General features: G+C 37.3%; 1 protein-coding gene across 5 annotated transcripts in view; it reads left to right on the forward strand.

The window, feature by feature from the left end:
- The window catches only part of ralgapa2 (Ral GTPase activating protein catalytic subunit alpha 2), a 107,915-nt gene that overhangs the window by 29,316 nt on the left and 60,266 nt on the right, over window positions 1-18,333 (forward strand). For 3 of the 5 annotated variants that reach the window (XM_083544068.1, XM_083544069.1, XM_083544070.1), the window contains exons 4-9: window positions 6,900-6,957; window positions 12,967-13,010; window positions 14,753-14,931; window positions 15,745-15,871; window positions 16,996-17,134; window positions 17,822-18,021. In XM_083544068.1, the coding sequence (XP_083400194.1) occupies window positions 6,900-6,957; window positions 12,967-13,010; window positions 14,753-14,931; window positions 15,745-15,871; window positions 16,996-17,134; window positions 17,822-18,021 (747 nt within the window). Of the gene's footprint in view, window positions 1-6,899; window positions 6,958-12,966; window positions 13,011-14,752; window positions 14,934-15,744; window positions 15,872-16,995; window positions 17,135-17,821; window positions 18,022-18,333 lie in introns of all 5 variants that reach the window. The other 2 variants (XM_083544071.1, XM_083544072.1) reach the window with 1 other exon arrangement.

The following is an 18,333-nucleotide window of genomic DNA, read 5'->3' on the forward strand; positions in this document are numbered from 1 at the left end:
ACGTAATATTCATTATTTTTGTCAAAATTCTATAAACAATACCCCATAATGACAATGTAAAAGAAGTGTGTTTGAAATCTTTGCAAATGTATTAAAAATAAAAAACAGAAAAAAAGAAAATCACATGTACACAAGTTTTCACAGCCTTTGCTCAATACTTTGATGAAGCACCTCGGCAGCAGTTACAGCTTCTAGTCTTTTTGAGTATGATGCTACAAGCTTGGCACACCTATTTTTGGGCAGTTTCTACCATTCTTCTTTGCAGAACCTCTCGAGCTCCAACAGTTTGGATGGGGAGCGTCTGTGTACAGCCATTTTTATGAAGTATGGTTTCATAGGTTTTCATGAAGTATGTCTCTGTACATTGCTGTATTCATCTTTCCCTCGATCCTGTCCAGTCTCCCAGTTCCTGCCACAGAAAAAACATCACCACAGCATGATGCTGATACCAACATGCTTCACTGTAGGGATGCTATTAGCCGGGTGATGAGCGGTGCCTGGTTTCTTCCAGACATGACACTTGGCATCCAGGCCAAAGAGTTCAATCTTTTGTTTCTCATGATCTGAGAGTTCTTTAGGTGCCTTTTGGCAATCTCCATACGGGCTGTCGTATACCTTTAACTGAGGAGTGGCTTCTGAGAGATTGGTGGTGTGTTGCAGAGAGAGTTTTTTTCCTTTCTCCACAGAGAAATGCTGGAGCTCTTTCAGAGTGGCCATCAGGTTCCTAGTCACCTCCCTGACTATGATCAGTGGAAACAGGATGCACCTGTGCTCAATTTTGAGTGTCATGGCAAAGGCTGTGAATACTTATGTACATGTGATTTTTATTTTATTTGTATTTTTTTTTTTTTTTTGTAACAAATTGGCGAAGATTTTCAACAAACTTCTTTCACGTTGTCATTATGGGCTATTGTTTGTATAATTTTAAGGAAAATAATGAAGTGCTGTGAACACTTGCTCTGGATGCACTGTATGTGTATGTTTGTGTGTTTTATTATTATATATATAAAATATATATACACCTAAATATATTCTATATAAATGAATGCGGCGCTCTCTCCGCTGCGGCCCGGGTCAGGGAACCAATTCCATTCATTAGGGGTGCACAAGCCCACGGATGGCCAGACAGATAATTACTCAAATATTCTTGCGAAAAAAAACCCTATAAATATTACTTTGAATATGTGAATGGTACACATTACAAGAAACTGGAGTAAATAATTCAGACGTCCAGCTGTTCTCAAGTTTCTTTCAGTGCTCACATAACATCTAATTTTCTGACATTAGTCTGTTAGGCCAGTAAATTCTCATGTTGCTTGCTAAGGTTAGTATCGCATCTCCCTTGTGGTGCACAGTATTCATTAAAAAAAATGAACACCAGGGAGACAAGAATTGAAAAACATTTGCCATTACTATTTGACATGACCTGTGTCATTAGTCAGATTTTGTTGTTTATTAAAGTGTGTTAAGGTTTGTAAAAGACTTATCTGAGGGCAAGTATAGCCAGTGCATGAATAGTGTGTGTGTGATAAGTGGTAGCATGTTTAAAGAGTCCCTGCTCTTGACTGCTATTAGCTTCACTAGTTTCTTTCACATCCAGATGGGGGATTAATGGCTGCTTCCTCTCTGCCATGAGCTCTCTATAGTAGTGCCTTAGTGTTTGGATTTCGTAGACAGTGAGCCGGTCTCACTGTGGCAGGTGTCTCACACACACGCACGCACAAAGGCCCTCTCATGGTACTGGGGAGGCAGTCAGGCAAAACAAGACACACATTTGAATGAGTTCTTCATCCCTTAAAGTGGCAAAGCAGCACTTTCTGAAAAAAATGCTTCTCTGTACTATTTAATCTTAATCTAGTATTTGCTTTTCAGCCTGTTTTATAAAATTCATTAATAATTTTATATTGTGCTTTGCTGTATTTGTATTTGCATATCTAGTTTAGCATTGGAAAAGTGTAAATAAATTAATTATACTTAAACAGTTTGTTTTGAGTTGTAGAGAATCAAGGTAAAGAAAGGCAGAGAGAAGCTAACAGTGAGAAACTAACCATGGGGGATGAATGTAACCCAAGAGAATACACTATATGGACAAAGGTATTAGGACAGCCGACATGGGTTGGAGTGGAAGATCTTGTCTGGCCTGCTATAGAGCTCTGATCACAGCCCTATTGAACATTTTTGTGATTAAATTGGAATAGTGATTGCACCCTAGGACTCCTCATTCTACATCAATACCTGACTTTACAAACACTGTTGTGGCTGAATGAGCACAAATCTCCACAAGCATGGTGCAAAAGCTAGTAGAACATCTTTCTAGAATAGTGGAGGTCATTATAGCGGCAGGTGGGGACTAAGAGAGGAATAGGATGTTTTTAAGAAGTACAGATGAATCTTCTGGTCAGGTGTCCACAAACATTATTCCATAGAGTGTAGATATAAAGTAACTATGAGGTGCAAAAACGTATCATTTGCTCTTTTTCTCTGTACACTTTACAGCTATAGTGATTAATGCATAACTTGTTCATGCATAAACAATAAACTAGACTGATCTGCTGAACAGCTGCCAAGGTTGCCACAATATTCAATTATGTTGATGTTGTTATTATTGTATTATTAGACCTGCTAAAATGTTTAGTATTTTTACACGTTGCAATTTAACATTGGAATACATTAGTACAAGTCGTGACGCAAAATATGCCAGCAGAATTTTTTTATTTTATTTTATAATTTATATAATTTTATATGAATCAGGAAGAATTTGTGTCATTGCCTTGACATTCCTTGGATGCCCTTCATCTCTCATCCAGAATACAGTTTTCCTTGTTGTAAATTATTATTATTATTATTATTTTTACAATTTTACCCCCTTTTCCTGTTCTCTGGTAAGAATGCTAGTTTTCCTGTTTTACTCAGGCTCACAAGGATATTTTTCTAATGAGAATAAAGGATGCAAGGGGGAAAAAATCAATATTGCCAAGCCGTCTCGTCGCCAGTTTACAATTACTGAGCGCATCATTTCCAAGCAGCGGAATGTAAACACACACACACACAAAAAAAAAAAAGTGTGGTTGGGAGAAATATAAATTGCACAAATAATATTTAGAATGTTAAAGGGAACTGATATCTATTCTTAATAAGTATGTAAGTGCTGATCCCTTTTGTGGACATTTGTGGCAGTCATCTATAACCTGCTGTAGAGGATAACGATAATGAGCAATGTAGAATTAAAAAAAGTACAGTAAATTAGATTAGATAATAGTGTTTAATGCTCTGAGATTGGAGTCCTTGACAGCAGTGAAGTGGTCATAGTGGGCACCACTGAGTTATGATGCTAGTTAATGAATACACTACACGGTTAGTGAGTACCATCTTGCGAGCTACTAAAAAAAAAGCTGTGAAACATATATTTCTGGATAAATGAAATGCCCTAAATAGGTTGAAATAACAATAAGTAGAATAGTAAAAACAGCTGGAATAATAAGCATTATATTAACTGTACCAGATCAACCACACACCCCACCCAAACCCCAACCACTATTGCTTTCACCGAGGAATATTTAATATCTGTGGGAAACACTAATCACCACGATTTATTTCAGCACTGTGCTCTTTGACCTGCTGACCAGCATAATGATGAGTCAGCATGGATAGGAAAAACAGGACACACTTCCTCAGTCCCCCTCACCCCACCACCCCCCCGTACCTTCTCTCAACACATGACCCTGTCAAGGCTCCAGAACGGCACTATGACGCAGGTTTTCATATCTAATGCGCGTTTAAGGGGTTCACTCTGATCCAGTACCAACAGACAGTAGTGCATGAGCAGGCATTAGGTTTAGCCAATCATTTTTTACTGTGAGCTAATGTACGCTTGCTCAGAGTGCTACTGTACTAAATTAAGAAATGAGCTCACAGGCGTACATGGCCGATGGATTTCTCATTATTCTGCAATTTTCTTTTCGTGCAGGATCACAGAGAGATTAGCTATGATCGATGTTCAGGCTCGACTCCGGCAGGCCATTAAAACGAGCCGGCTTTGTAACTGGCCCAAATAGGCTATGAATAAAAGAACACCAAGATACTTTGAAGAGAAATTACCTTTTACCGTGGATGCATGTAGTCATAATCCGGTGACATTTCGCCCTATGTGCCTTTTTGCACCATAGTTTGCTGATGGTTTCAGATGACACATTGTTATGTTTTACTCTTTCAAATGGTCTCATAAAAACATTTAAGTCGGGGAGCAAATCTTTTACAAATTGTCATAAAAATTAAATTTGTTTTTTTTTTAAGTGTAATTTTATTATTATTTTTTTTACCCTTTACTATAAACACCAGTCAGCTGATTGAAATGAGACACATATTTCACAAGATCTTTCCATGCAGCCAGGCATCATTTCCATGGATAATTTATTGAAGGTTATAAAGAGACATGTTTTTCAGTGGCCTGTAGTCACATGGCAGGGCTACAGGACTTAAGTCTATTCTGAGATCAACAGTTAGATTCAGTGCTCAGATTTTTAAGAGGATTAGGGATAAATCGAGGGTAACTGTGATGTGCTGCTGCCACTCTCTGGACCGGTGAAGTAATGCAGAGCTGCTGTGAAAAAATCTAATGCAAGAGACGCTCTCAGCACCAATACCTAAAGCACATTACCACACAGCCTCAGGTTTTCATTTATTTACTTATCATTTAATTAATATTATTTAATAATAGTAATAGACCTCTAGGTTTGAAGTAGTGAATTTCTGTAGCATGGTCATTTAATAGTAGTAAAATCCTCTCTTTTGACTTTTAAATGAATAAAACATAAAACCAACTCAAGCTAAATCAAAGTTAATAGTGTTATTGCATAAAATGCTACTAAGAAACACTGCTCTGACCTGGTTGTCAGTAGGAGCTGCTTTTACTCTACAGATACTCTACAAAATCTGGAATAGGCAGGAATGTGGAAGTGCTGACTAAGCAACGTGCTGTGCAGTAGAGCATTAAACCAGCATATAACTAAACAATACATGTATTGGGCATGCACAGTGAAAAGAATAATTATACAGTAACACATTTCATAGAATATATAGTAGCTGACAACCTCTGCAGCTTTTTTACATATAACATTGGTGAATATTACAGCAGTGTAACTTTGTGTATGGGGCAATATTATTTTACCACACAAGCCTGTTGGCTAGAATTACTCTGGATGTCAGAAATACGTTACTCCAAACCTTTAATCATTATGGCGTTTGAGTTACATTCCGAAGCACACACTGGTGTTTTTCTCCCTGATTAAACAGGAGATGGGCCACATTCATTTGGAATGATTAGCATATCTGTTGTGAAGCCTTGTCCCCTTCTCTCAATCCCAGACACTCTCTAGACGCATGCAGGCTCTCACTCGTTCTGTCCAATGAGTTCTTTTACATGAACTAAAGATGATACTAGAGTTGCTCGATTTTGTACAAGTTCAGCACAGTGAAACTCTTTCTTTTTTCACATATCCTGGGGTAAGAGCGCAGGGTCGATCAGGGGCCCTAAGAGGCTTACAGGCAATCTGATTGGCTCAGATCTTTCTTTGGATTTAAGTAGAAATGTTCATGCAGTTTTATTAGCTACTCTCTGATTGTGCATGCCCCAATGTCTCGAACATCAATTATTTTAATTGCAGGTAATGTCAGAATTATTGACACTGAAACAATAACTGTTATTTTTAAAGAATGAAACTATTTTCTCTCAAAATATTTAGCTTGTTACTGACTAATCCTAATAGCAATCCTCAGATGTTACTATGGTGTTGCTTATTCTTCAGGGTTTTAAAAGTTCTGGAAGTATTTGTGGTTGTGCTGCTCTAAATCCCTGCTAGGAGAGTGTTCTGGAGCTGCTGTATTCTCAGTCATGCACGCCATTGGCAGGAAAGCCGAGTGCGGATCATGTAAATGCGGAGGCAGACGAGGCGCAGCCCGCCGTAATGCTCCATCCTTATGCCCGGAGAGCCGTGGCAGATTACGAGCAGACTTCAGCAACCGGGGCTGCATGGCCACTCCGAGGCTCTACTCCTCCCGGCTCACAGCCACTGTCTCAGCAGCCAGTGCGGCTCTGCAGGGGATCGTTTTCTGCCAGCGTCGTGAGCCCGGCTGAAGTATTACTGAAACCTTTTGTCTTTTGTTGTGGACTCCCTGTGCAGAGACTTTAACCAAACCTCCTCGACAGCTATCACCTCTAATAATGCATCTGCTTCTTAAAGGCAAGGACAGGCTCTAATCCTGAGCTGTCCTCCACACACACAAGCACACACAGTGGATCAATAACTACGTGCTACAATGCGGCACAGCTCATGTGTCATCACGCTTCAGATCAGAGCCGGCAGTAAATGAGCTTGACACACTGAGACTGTGATGCTGACGTGCTGATTGATGCCTGTCACATCTTGCCTGAGACTGAGGAGACAGATAGGGGGGTGGGGGCTTGTATTCACTTCCAGTTGATACAGCTAGAGTATAGAATGATTTCAGACTGCAGAATGTGTAATGGTAAAAAGGTGTCATCATTTGTTCTTATGGATCTTTTATTTGTTTGTCTATTTTATTTATCTGTTCTACCACGATGAGCTTAAAGTAGACTGCGATGCTGTCATTACCCATAAAACACTTCTGTTAATGCCATTACCCTGCTCGCTTCCCGAGCTCCCCAGGCTCTTAGTCTCCCTGTGGACCGATTGAATTTGAAATAATGATGTAGTGTCAAAAGGGCAAGACGCAGTAATTCAGTCAATAGATGAAGTGATGACTGCAGGGTTCAACCAAAGAATTTATTTCATTTTTGGACTGTGAAATTTGTTCTATAGAAACACACCAGGTTTTGGTGTTTTTTTAAAGCTAACAGTGTGAATTGTGGTCTCTTGCAGAAAATACTTCAACTGCTACCCGAGAAAATCAACAGTCGATGGCAGTTTCACAGTATAGGTGAGTGCATACAGCCATAAAAAAAACAGAGAACATCCACAGAACATAGAAAAACATGGTCAGAAAATAGATTTTTCATCATTTCTGTATTTCTGACTGGTTTACCTACATTTCAAAATTAATCATTTGAATAAATTGTTCAATGGCCATAGACTGTATTATTTGCTAATAATATGCTATTGGTAATTTCACATCCTGGTGTTTCTTCTGATTGGATAGGCCGATGTAGATGTGAGATGTCGAGGTAAATTATTCTGTGTAATCGGGCTTAAGCCTAACACTTGGTTTGCGAGAGAAAATAATTAACTGCTGAACGAAGTGAAGTGAGTAAATGAAAAATGCAAACGAGAAGCATGGGTTGAAATGCAGATTGCTAATTGAATTATGCATCACTTAGTTATAGTTTCTCTTGCAGAAGGCAGAGATCGATGCAGTCGCTTGCTCTCTGAACTTGGTGTACCTCACTCAGTCATGATCCTCCTGTTAAATGCACACAAACACACTGATGGGCGAAACACTGCTGTTCTCATGTTAACTCGAGTAATTCGATGACAAAAATTCTTCGTTTAGTCTATTTAACTAAACACAGAGCACTGTGTTTCCCACGGACTATTATTAGTGACGCACTACCCGCTAAACTCTGGAGCGCTCTGGACAGGTGACGCATAAGACGCTGCAGAATAGAGGGAAAAAAACACCAGAAAGTTTTCCAAAGGGATAATTTCAAACAAGAACATAAAGAAAAAACAGCATAGTGCGGTTACCATTTTTAAAGTAATTTGGAATTGGTTTTATATTTATTTATATACAGTGCGTTCAAAAAGCCTCTCCACAGTGGTGGTGCAGAGCAGGTAGTGGAGTACGTTTTTAAAGCTGGTGATAAATACACTGATTTAAGCATATTTTATCGACGCATAAAAAAAAGGTGGAAAGTTTGTGTGTGTATATATATATATATATATATATATATATATATATATATATATATATATATATATATATATATATATGTATATATATATATATATATATATATATATATTTATATATATATATATATATATATATATATATATATATATATATATATATATATATTTATTTATAAAGTAATTTGGAATTGGTTTTATATTTATTTATATACAGTGCGTTCAAAAAGCCTCTCCACAGTGGTGGTGCAGAGCAGGTAGTGGAGTACGTTTTTAAAGCTGGTGATAAATACACTGATTTAAGCATATTTTATCGACGCATAAAAAAAAGGTGGAAAGTTTGTGTGTGTATATATATATATATATATATATATATATATATATATATATATATTTATATATATATATATATATATATATATATATATATATATATATATATATATTTATTTATAAAGTAATTTGGAATTGGTTTTATATTTATTTATATACAGTGCGTTCAAAAAGCCTCTCCACAGTGGTGGTGCAGAGCAGGTAGTGGAGTACGTTTTTAAAGCTGGTGATAAATACACTGATTTAGTCCGTGGAAAATTTCAAGCAGCTTTTCCGAAGACAAGAATAGCACATAACGATACTGTTACGAATAGTTTCCCCATAACCTACTCTATACAGCCACTGCAGAGGGGCTTTTTGAACACAGCTATATTTGTATTTTGATGTAATTTGGCTATTAAATGCACTAAATGGGTTTTGTTTTCACTGATTGAATTTCAGCAATAAAAATTTTCTAAAAATGAAAAACATATTACTTGTTCTTATTAAGAGACCTGTCTCTTTCTTATTTAGTATTGCTCTTTAATTAAGAAAAAGTACTTCTTATCTGATTACACGATTAATCGACAGAATAATCGTTAGAATACTGAATTACTAAAATAATCGATAGCAGCAGCCCTACATGTTACCTCCTAATGGTATGTGGTACAGGAATATGGTGGTTTAGAGCAGCAGGCACGTGCATAAATAACCACAAAAGCGTGCATATTATTTACTATTAAACATTTTCTAGGATTAAATTATTATTTCAATTATTACATATATTATGTAAATATAACTCACCGTAATGCACAATCAGTGTAAGCATATTTTATCGACGCATAAAAAAAAGGTGGAAAGTTTGTGTGTATATATATATATATATATATATATATATATATATATATATATATATATATATATATATATATATATATATATATATATATATATATATATATATATATATATTTATATATATATATATATATATATATATATATATATATATATATATATATATATATATATACACACATACATACAGTGAGGAAAATAAGTATTTGAACACCCTGCTATTTTGCAAGTTCTCCCACTTAGAAATCATGGAGGGGTCTGAAATTGTCATCGTAGGTGCATGTCCACTGTGAAAGACATAATCTAAAAAATAAATCCAGAAATCACAATTTATGATTTTTAAACTATTTATTTGTATGATACAGCTGCAAATAAGTATTTGAACACCTGTCTATCAGCTAGAATTCTGACCCTCAAAGACCTGTTAGTCTGCCTTTAAAATGTCCACCTCCACTACATTTATTATCCTAAATTGGATGCACCTGTTTGAGGTTGTTAGCTGCATAAAGACACCTGTCCACCCCATACAATCAGTAAGAATCCAACTACTAACATGGCCAAGACCAAAGAGCTGTCCAAAGACACTAGAGACAAAATTGTACACCGCCACAAGGCTGGAAAGGGCTACGGGGAAATTGCCAAGCAGCTTGGTGAAAAAAGGTCCACTGTGGGAGCAATCATTAGAAAATGGAAGAAGCTAAACATGACTGTCAATCTCCCTCGGACTGGGGCTCCATGCAAGATCTCACCTCGTGGGGTCTCAAAGATCCTAAGGAAGGTGAGAAATCAGCCCAGAACTACACGGGAGGAGCTGGTCAATGACCTGAAAAGAGCTGGGACCACCGTTTCCAAGGTTACTGTTGGTAATACACTAAGACGTCATGGTTTGAAATCATGCATGGCACGGAGGGTTCCCCTGCTTAAACCAGCACATGTCCAGGCACGTCTTAAGTTTGCCAATGACCATTTGGATGATCCAGAGAAGTCATGGGAGAAAGTTATGTGGTCAGATGAGACCAAAATAGAACTTTTGGGTCATTATTCCACTAAACGTGTTTTGGAGGAAGAAGATTGATGAGTAACACCAAGAACACCATCCCTACTGTGAAGCATGGGGGTGGTAGCATCATGCTTTGGGGATGTTTTTCTGCACATGGGACAGGGCGACTGCACTGTATTAAGGAGAGGATGACCGGGGCCATGTATTGCGAGATTTTGGGGAACAACCTCCTTCCCTCAGTTAGAGATTAGAAGATGGGTCGAGGCTGGGTCTTCCAACATGACAATGACCCGAAGCACACAGCCAGGATAACCAAGGAGTGGCTCTGTAATAAGCATATCGAGGTTCTGGCGTGGCCTAGCCAGTCTCCAGACCTAAACCCAATAGAGAATCTTTGGAGGGAGCTCAAACTCCGTGTTTCTCAGCGACAGGCCAGAAACCTGACTGATCTAGAGAAGATCTGTGTGGAGGAGTGGGCCAAAATCCCTCCTGCAGTGTGTGCAGACCTGGTGAAAAACTACAGGAAATGTTTGACCTCTGTAATTGCAAACAAAGGCTACTGTACCAAATATTAACATTGACTTTCTCAGGTGTTCAAATACTTGTTTGCAGCTGTACCATACAAATAAATAGTTAAAAAAAATATCATACATTGTGATTTCTGGAATTTCTTTTTTTAGATTATGTCTCTCACAGTGGACATGCACCTACGATGACAATTTCAGACCCCTCCATGATTTCTAAGTGGGAGAACTTGCAAAATAGCAGGGTGTTCAAATACTTATTTTCCTCACTGTGTGTATATATATATATATATATATATATATATATATATATATATATATATATATATATATATATATATATATATATATAATATTGTGCATCTCACTAATTTTTTATATCATTCAAAAGTTGATTTATTTTAGTAATTCCATACAAAAAGTGAAACTCGTATATTATATGGATTCATCACACAAAGACTGATATATTTCAAGTGTTTTTTTTTATTTTGATAATTAAAGACTGAGACTCCATTTAAAGGCTTAGGAAACCTTTGCAGGTGTTCTGAGCTTTTAAAAGGTGCCTCGTTCTGGTTCAGGCAACACAATCATGGGGAAAGACTGCTGACTTGACAGTTGTCCAGAAGACGATCATTGACACCCTGCACATGAAGGGTAAGACACAAAAGGTCCCTGCTAAAGAAGCTTTTCACAGAGTGCTGTATCCAAGCACATTAATGGAAAGTTAAATAGAAGGAACAAATGTGGTAGAAAAAGTTGAAACGCAGCCCATTCAAGAATATGGGGGAGATTCACAAAGAGTGGACTGCAGATGGAGTCAGTGCTTTAAGAGCCACCACAGACAGACGTATCCATGGGCTACAACCGATGCATTCCTCGTGTCGAGCCACTCCTGAACCAGAGACAACGTCAGAGCTGTCTTACCTTGGCAAAGGACAACGACTGGACTGTTACTCAGTGGGCCAAAGTCATCTTTTTAGATGAAAGGAAAGAACATTTTGCATTTCTTTTGGAAATCATGGTCCCAGAGTCTGGAAGAAGAGATGGGAGGCACATAATTCAAGTTGCTTGTGATCAGTGTAAAGTTTGCACAGTCAGTGGTGGTTTGGGGAGTCATGTCATCTGCTGGTGTTGGTCCACTGTGTTTTATCAAATCCAAGGTCACCACAGCCGTCTACCAGGAAGTTTAAGAGCACTTCATCCTTCCCTCCGCTGACCAGCTTTATGGAGGTGCTAATTTCATTTTCCAGCAGGATTTGGCACCTGCCCACACTGCCATAAGCACCAAAAGTTGGTTAAATGACCATGGTGTTGGTGTGCTTGACTGGCCAGAAACTCACCAGACCTGAACCTCTTAGAGAATCTATAGGAAAATCAATAGGAAAATGAGAAAACAAGAGACCAAAAAATGCAAATGAGCTGAAAGAAACCTGGGCCACAGACTGATCACCTCCATGCCACACTGAATTGAGGCAGTAATTAAAGTAAAAGGAGCCTCTACTGAGTATTAAGTACATATACAGTAAATGAACATACTTTCCAGAAGGCCAACAATTCACAAAAATTATTATTATTATTTTTTTTTTTATTTGGTCTTATGAAGTATTCAAATGTTTGTTTGTTTGTTTTTTTTGTTTAGGTTTTGGTTTTTGCTAAATGTGAGCCATAATCCTTAAATTAAAAGAAATAAACACTTGTAATATATATTATTCGGTGTGCGATTAATCTATAAAATACCAGTTTCACTTTTTGTATTAAATTACTAAAATAAATCAATGTTTTAATGATATTCTAATTTATTGAGATGCACCTTTTATTTATTTATTTATATATATATATATATATATATATATATATATATATATATATATATATATATATATATATATATATATATATATATATATATATATATATATATATATATATATATATATATATATATATATATATATATATATATAAAAGACCCTGCAGAATCAAATGGAAAATGATTGATTATTTTTGTGCAGTTGGGGCTGCTGTTACCTTAGTGGTTTTTAAAACACCAACAGTGCTGAATTTTCTCCACCCTATTAGTAGTGCAGGGAAGTTATATTTACTCCTCTTTCCTCATAATTTACATACTTTTTCTTTGCGTTTTCAGTGCCTGTGTTTCATATTACATTCTGACTCACTAACACATAATACCTTCATATTTCTATGGTTGGAATTGAATTTAATGAACAGCGAGCAATTTTCCCTCTATTATAGGACAATGATCTTTTACATCATTAAAGCATTTCATTACAGCATTCTCCTAATTGTTGTGACAAATGTTTTTTAATGCACATTTGAATTTATTCTGCAGTGTTACAAGATCCCTCTTTGCTTTTTATCTTTTCAGGTTCTATTCTGAAGAAACTCTTACACACTGCCAACTCCTTCAAGGTGAGATAACCATGTGATATATTATTGATATCCATGCAGTCATAAACCACATGGATCTTGCACATATAGACTTTACAGTGCATCCAGACAGTATTCACAGCGCTTCAATTTTTTTTTTCCAAATTTTGTTATTTGACAGCCTTTATTCCAAAATGGATTAAATTCATAATTTTCCTCAAAATTCTACATTCAAAATCCCCATATAATGACAATGTGAAAAAAAGTTTGTTCAAAATCTTTGCAAATTTATATAAAAAAAAAAATGTAATAAAAATCACATGTACATAAATATTTACAGCCTTTGCCATGACACTCAAAATTGAGCTCAGGTGCATCCTGTTTCCACTGATCATCCTTGAGATGTTTCTACAACTTGATTGGAGTCCACCTGTGGTAAATTCAGTTGATTGGACATGATTTTGGAAGGCACACACATTTCTATATGAGGTCCGACAGTTAACAGTGCATGTCAGAGCACAGACCGAGCCATGAAGTCCAGTGAATTGTCTGTAGATCTCAGAGACTGGATTGTATCAAGGAACAGATCTGGAGAAGCGATCGGGGGAGAAAGGCCTTTAGTCAGGGAGGTGACCAAGAACCCGATGGTCACTCTGAAAGAGTTCCAGCGTTTTTCTGTGGAAAGAGGAAAACCTTCCAGAAGAATAACCATCTCTTCAGCACTCCAGCAATCAGGCCTGTAGGGTAGTGTGGCCAGAGGGAGGCCACACCTCAGTGAAAGGTTCATGACAGCCGGTCTGGAGTTTGCCAAAAGGGAAACAAAATTCTCTGGTCTGATGAAACAAAAATTGTTTGGCCTGAAGGAAACCAGGCACCACTCATCACCTGCCCGATAGCATCCCTACAGTGAAGCATGTTGGTATCAGCTACATGCTGTGGGAATATTTTTCTGTGGCAGGAACTGGGAGAGTGGACAGGATTGAGGGAAAAATGAATGCAGCAAATGTACAGAGACATACTTCATGAAAACCTGCTCCAGAGAGATCTGGACCTCAGACTGGGGCGACTCTGTGCATGTCCTTGAGTTGAAGCCGATTGAACATCCCTGAAGAGATCTGAAAATGGCTGTGCACAGATGCTCCCCATCCAACCTGATGGAGCTCGAGAGGTTCTGCAAAGAAGAATGGAAGAAACTGCCCAAAAATAGGCATGCCAAGCTTGTAGCATCATACTCAAAAAGACTAGAAGCTGTAACTGGTGGCGAAGGTGCTTTATCAAAGTATTGAGCAAAGGAATTTGCAAAGATTTTAAACACACTTCTTTCACGTTGTCATTATGGGGCTTTGTTTATAGAATTTTGAGGAAAATATTGAATTGATTCCATTTTGGAACAAGGCTGTAACATAACAAAATGTGGAAAAAGTGAAGCGCTGTGAACACTTTCCGGATGCACTGTGTAAGGAACAGCTATACGTTTACAAATTTCTGCACTTTTAGTTAATTAACAGCTGATCACGTGGGAGCTGTGCAATGCTTAAATCATGCTGAAATCTGAAAGACTTGCAGCATATAGATATTGTGTGATGCATTCATGTCAGCATAGAAAATTTGGAAACGGTTTTATTCCACATCTTGTGGAAATCATGCCATGAAGAAATCTGGCTGTTTTGAGAACAAAAAAAGAACCCAGAATTAGTGCAGTATCCCTAATCATGTGCTAAGGGAGTGTGTTGCAGTATGTCACTAGATACAATGTATAATATTGTATGCTTGTCTTTCTGCAGATCCGTTGCGAGGGCATGCGGCTGTTCTTGCTGTGGCTACAGGCTCTGCAGACGAACTGTGCCGAAGAGCAGTTGCTCATCTTTGCCTGCCTGGTGCCTGGTTTTCCTGCAGTTCTTTCATCCAGAGGTCCCTGCACACTAGACACCATCATCTACAGCCCCTTCTCCAATCCTCCTGATGGTAAGAGCACATTCAGTACATACTCACAGTAGCCTGGTCTGTATTAGCTGTTGAATCTGCTGTGTGTGGTGATAATTGAAGACCTGTACATTATTTCAGCTGCCACATTTTGCCCTAGAAACAGTAATTCGGGTAAAAACTGTTGAAGGCGAAATGGATCGATCCCATTGTTCAGTTTACAAAGTGTGCTCTTGCTGGACTTCATCCAACATGTTGTTATTAACTCCTATGACCTTATTTAGCAGAACACGGTTTCTCATTGTGCTTAGATATTAAAATTTTTGCACAAAAGCACATAGATGCATATCACCTGGGAAAATGGAACAAAACAGAAAGCCAGACCAGGATAGTGAATGGATTTCCTTTTTTTTTTCTTTTTTTTTTTTTTTTCTTTTTTTTTTTTTTTTTTAAAGACAAAGTTTGTGACCTGACCTGTACAAATACCCAATAAACTTCATGCAGTGCTTTGTGACCAAAAATCTGAATAGATTAAATCCCTGAAAGGACTGAATGGAAACTTTTTTTTTTCCAGGTATACCTTTTTAATGTACACATGACTACCTGAGTAGTGACAGAACTTTATTACTAAACTGAAAAAGATAAAAAAAAAAAATTCTAAGCATCTACAGGCCCAAACTGTTTTGAAACTTTTTTTTTTTTTTATTTGACTTGTATGCTGTCTCTGAACAAATGCCTCTCCTCTCATTGCATTTAAAGAAAGTTATTTCAACGCTTTAAAAATTGAATTGCATTTTTTTTCATGATTTTTTTTGGCACTGGTAATTATTTATTTATTTTGTTTTTAATTATTTGGTGGTGCAGCCAAGATTGTCCCTGAGGAGATTACCCCTCTGGTGCCTGCTGTTCCTGGGGAGAAGGCTGTAGATGACCAGACCTGCTACATTCTTCAGACTGTGCTGAAGTTCATGGTGGTCCAGGTGAGAAGGCAGTGATACCATGAAGTGCTTTGTGAACATTGAAGTGCAGATTCCTGTCAGTTTGCTTAAATTGTAAATCTTACAAATGGTGAACAATTAGTTTATCTATCTATCTCTCTCTCTCTCTCTCTCTCTCTCTCTCTCTCTCTCTCTCTCTCTCTCTCTCTCTCTCTCTCTCTCTCTCTCTATATATATATATATATATATATATATATATATATATATATATATATATATATATACTTACTAGCTGAAAGTACCCATGCTTCGCTACGGAAGGCAGAACGCTAAGCAATATGGCAATAAGCAGTAAGCACTGAGCAGGACTGGATGATCAGAGATCAGAACGTAATGTCAACAAATAACGTACTCCCCCTTTGTAGTACGGATACAGGGCAAACTACTTTGAAAATAATTTTTATCGTGCATCTAACATGTAATAAGAAACAATGTAGTAAGTTTCATTAGGATCCGTAATGTTATTTCGAAGAGTTTACAATGCGTGAGACAGCGCGTTTTTCGCGAGTTAGCCGCGATCCAGGGCAAATTTTTCAAAACCCTTTCTTAGTGAACACATAAGACCCAGGAGGAAGGTATGTTCCAAATTTCATTGGTTTTTGAGATTTCGTGATGAGTGAGTGAGTCAGTCAGTGGTATTTGAGCTTTATATTTTAATTTTTTTTTCATTTTCATTTCTAAATATTTTGGTGTTTGGATCAGCAATTTTGTTTTGATCTATCAAATAACTGAAGGACACAGTAATATTTCAGGGGTGAAATGAGGTTTATTGGATTAACAGAAAATGCGCAATATTACTGTGTCCTTCAGTTATTTGATAGATATAGATAAAATGAAATTGCTGATCCAAACACCCAAATATTTATAAATGAAAATCATGGACATTGTCAGGGGTTCCTAAACTTCTGCATACAACTGTACACTTGCCTTTTCTAGTCATGTTCATTACTATGCTGGTTGTTCAAAAATTGTATTACTCTAAAATTGGGTATAAGGCAGATTTCATGTATTTCCCCACTTTTTTCCCCTTTTCTTTCAAAGCATTAAGTTCAACTCAATTTTGTTGCATTTCAAATGCTTTATTTGACTTGAATCTCTATTTATAGGCATCTAGTCTGGAATGGCACAAGAAAGACAAACAGGACTCAGGCTTCAGGTTTCTCTTTGCCCTTTTTAAGAAGTACTACCTGCCACACATCTTTCCTTCTTTCACCAAGCTCACGAACCTCTATAAGCCATTGTTAGGTAAGTCTTCAGATAGATTATTCAAGCATATTAACCCCTTGAATGTTTCTAATTTTAAAATAAAGTAAATTATATAAATTAAACACTGGCAAGATTTTCACCAGAGTCGAAACCAGCAGTAACCAATCTCGATATCTGGCATTATTTAGACTTAAACCTCCTGTCAGTATGTACAAGTAAGGAGGAATTATTACCAAATTACAAAATTTCTACAGTAACGTTTAGTCTGCAGTGAGCTGTTTCACAAAACTGTTACAAACTGTAGAGAGCAGCACGCCCTTGCTTAGAGCTGTATTTATTTTTCTATTAGCTTTAAAGTATCCTCTTTTAAAATTAAAGGCAACCTGCCACCTGGTTATCTCACCCCATTGCATCTTTTTTTTAATTCAACATTAATATCTCATTAGACAAATAATTAGCTGAGCAGACGAAACAAGCAGAGTCTGGGTTTTTTTTATTTCTTATTTATCTCACATCCGGTTTTAATGTTTGTGTTTTTCATGTGTCTTATTCTCCTTCCCAACATCATGTTCTGTCTCTTTCTCCACCCACCCACCCTTCTCTCTCTCTCTCTCTCTCTCTCTCTCTCTCTCTCTCTCTCTCTCTCTCTCTCTCTCTCTCTCTCTCTCTCTCTCTCTTTCTCTCCCTTTCTTTCTTTCTTTTTCTCTTTCTCACATTCTCTCTTAGACCTTCCCCACCACCGACCAAAACCTCAATATGAGCGAGTGTCGCAACAGAGCGAGGGCACGTGCACGCGCGATCAGTACCTAGCCCCCCGCGTAGCCTTCATCACCTGGCTGGTCAACTTCTTCCTGGAGAAGAAGTATGTAAGCTCAGTTACAACCAGCACTAAGAATGGAGGAGAAGTTCTTCCCAAGATCATCCAGGTAGAAGCAGCAAGATATTTTTCTCACATTTCATCAGCCATTAATAAATAGGCTGTTCAGAGGAAAACCTCTCTGTGACTGACCCAAGCATTATAAACGTGTGAAAAAGGAAACCAGTCTGTTAGATGGGTTTTTTTGCCAAAAAGCTGAGCTTGTGAATTTTGTTTTTGGAAAAAAGAGAAGAATAAAAGATGTGCATTTGTTTGAATTCAGATTTGAAAATTTTGTTAAATTCTGTCAGAGTAACTAACCTTTAAAGAACAGCATTACGTGTGTGTGTGTGTGTGTGTGTGTGTGTGTGTGTGTGTGTGT

This window comes from Silurus aristotelis (assembly GCF_946808225.1).
Source record: "Silurus aristotelis genome assembly, chromosome: 6".
NCBI classification, from domain to species: domain Eukaryota; kingdom Metazoa; phylum Chordata; class Actinopteri; order Siluriformes; family Siluridae; genus Silurus; species Silurus aristotelis.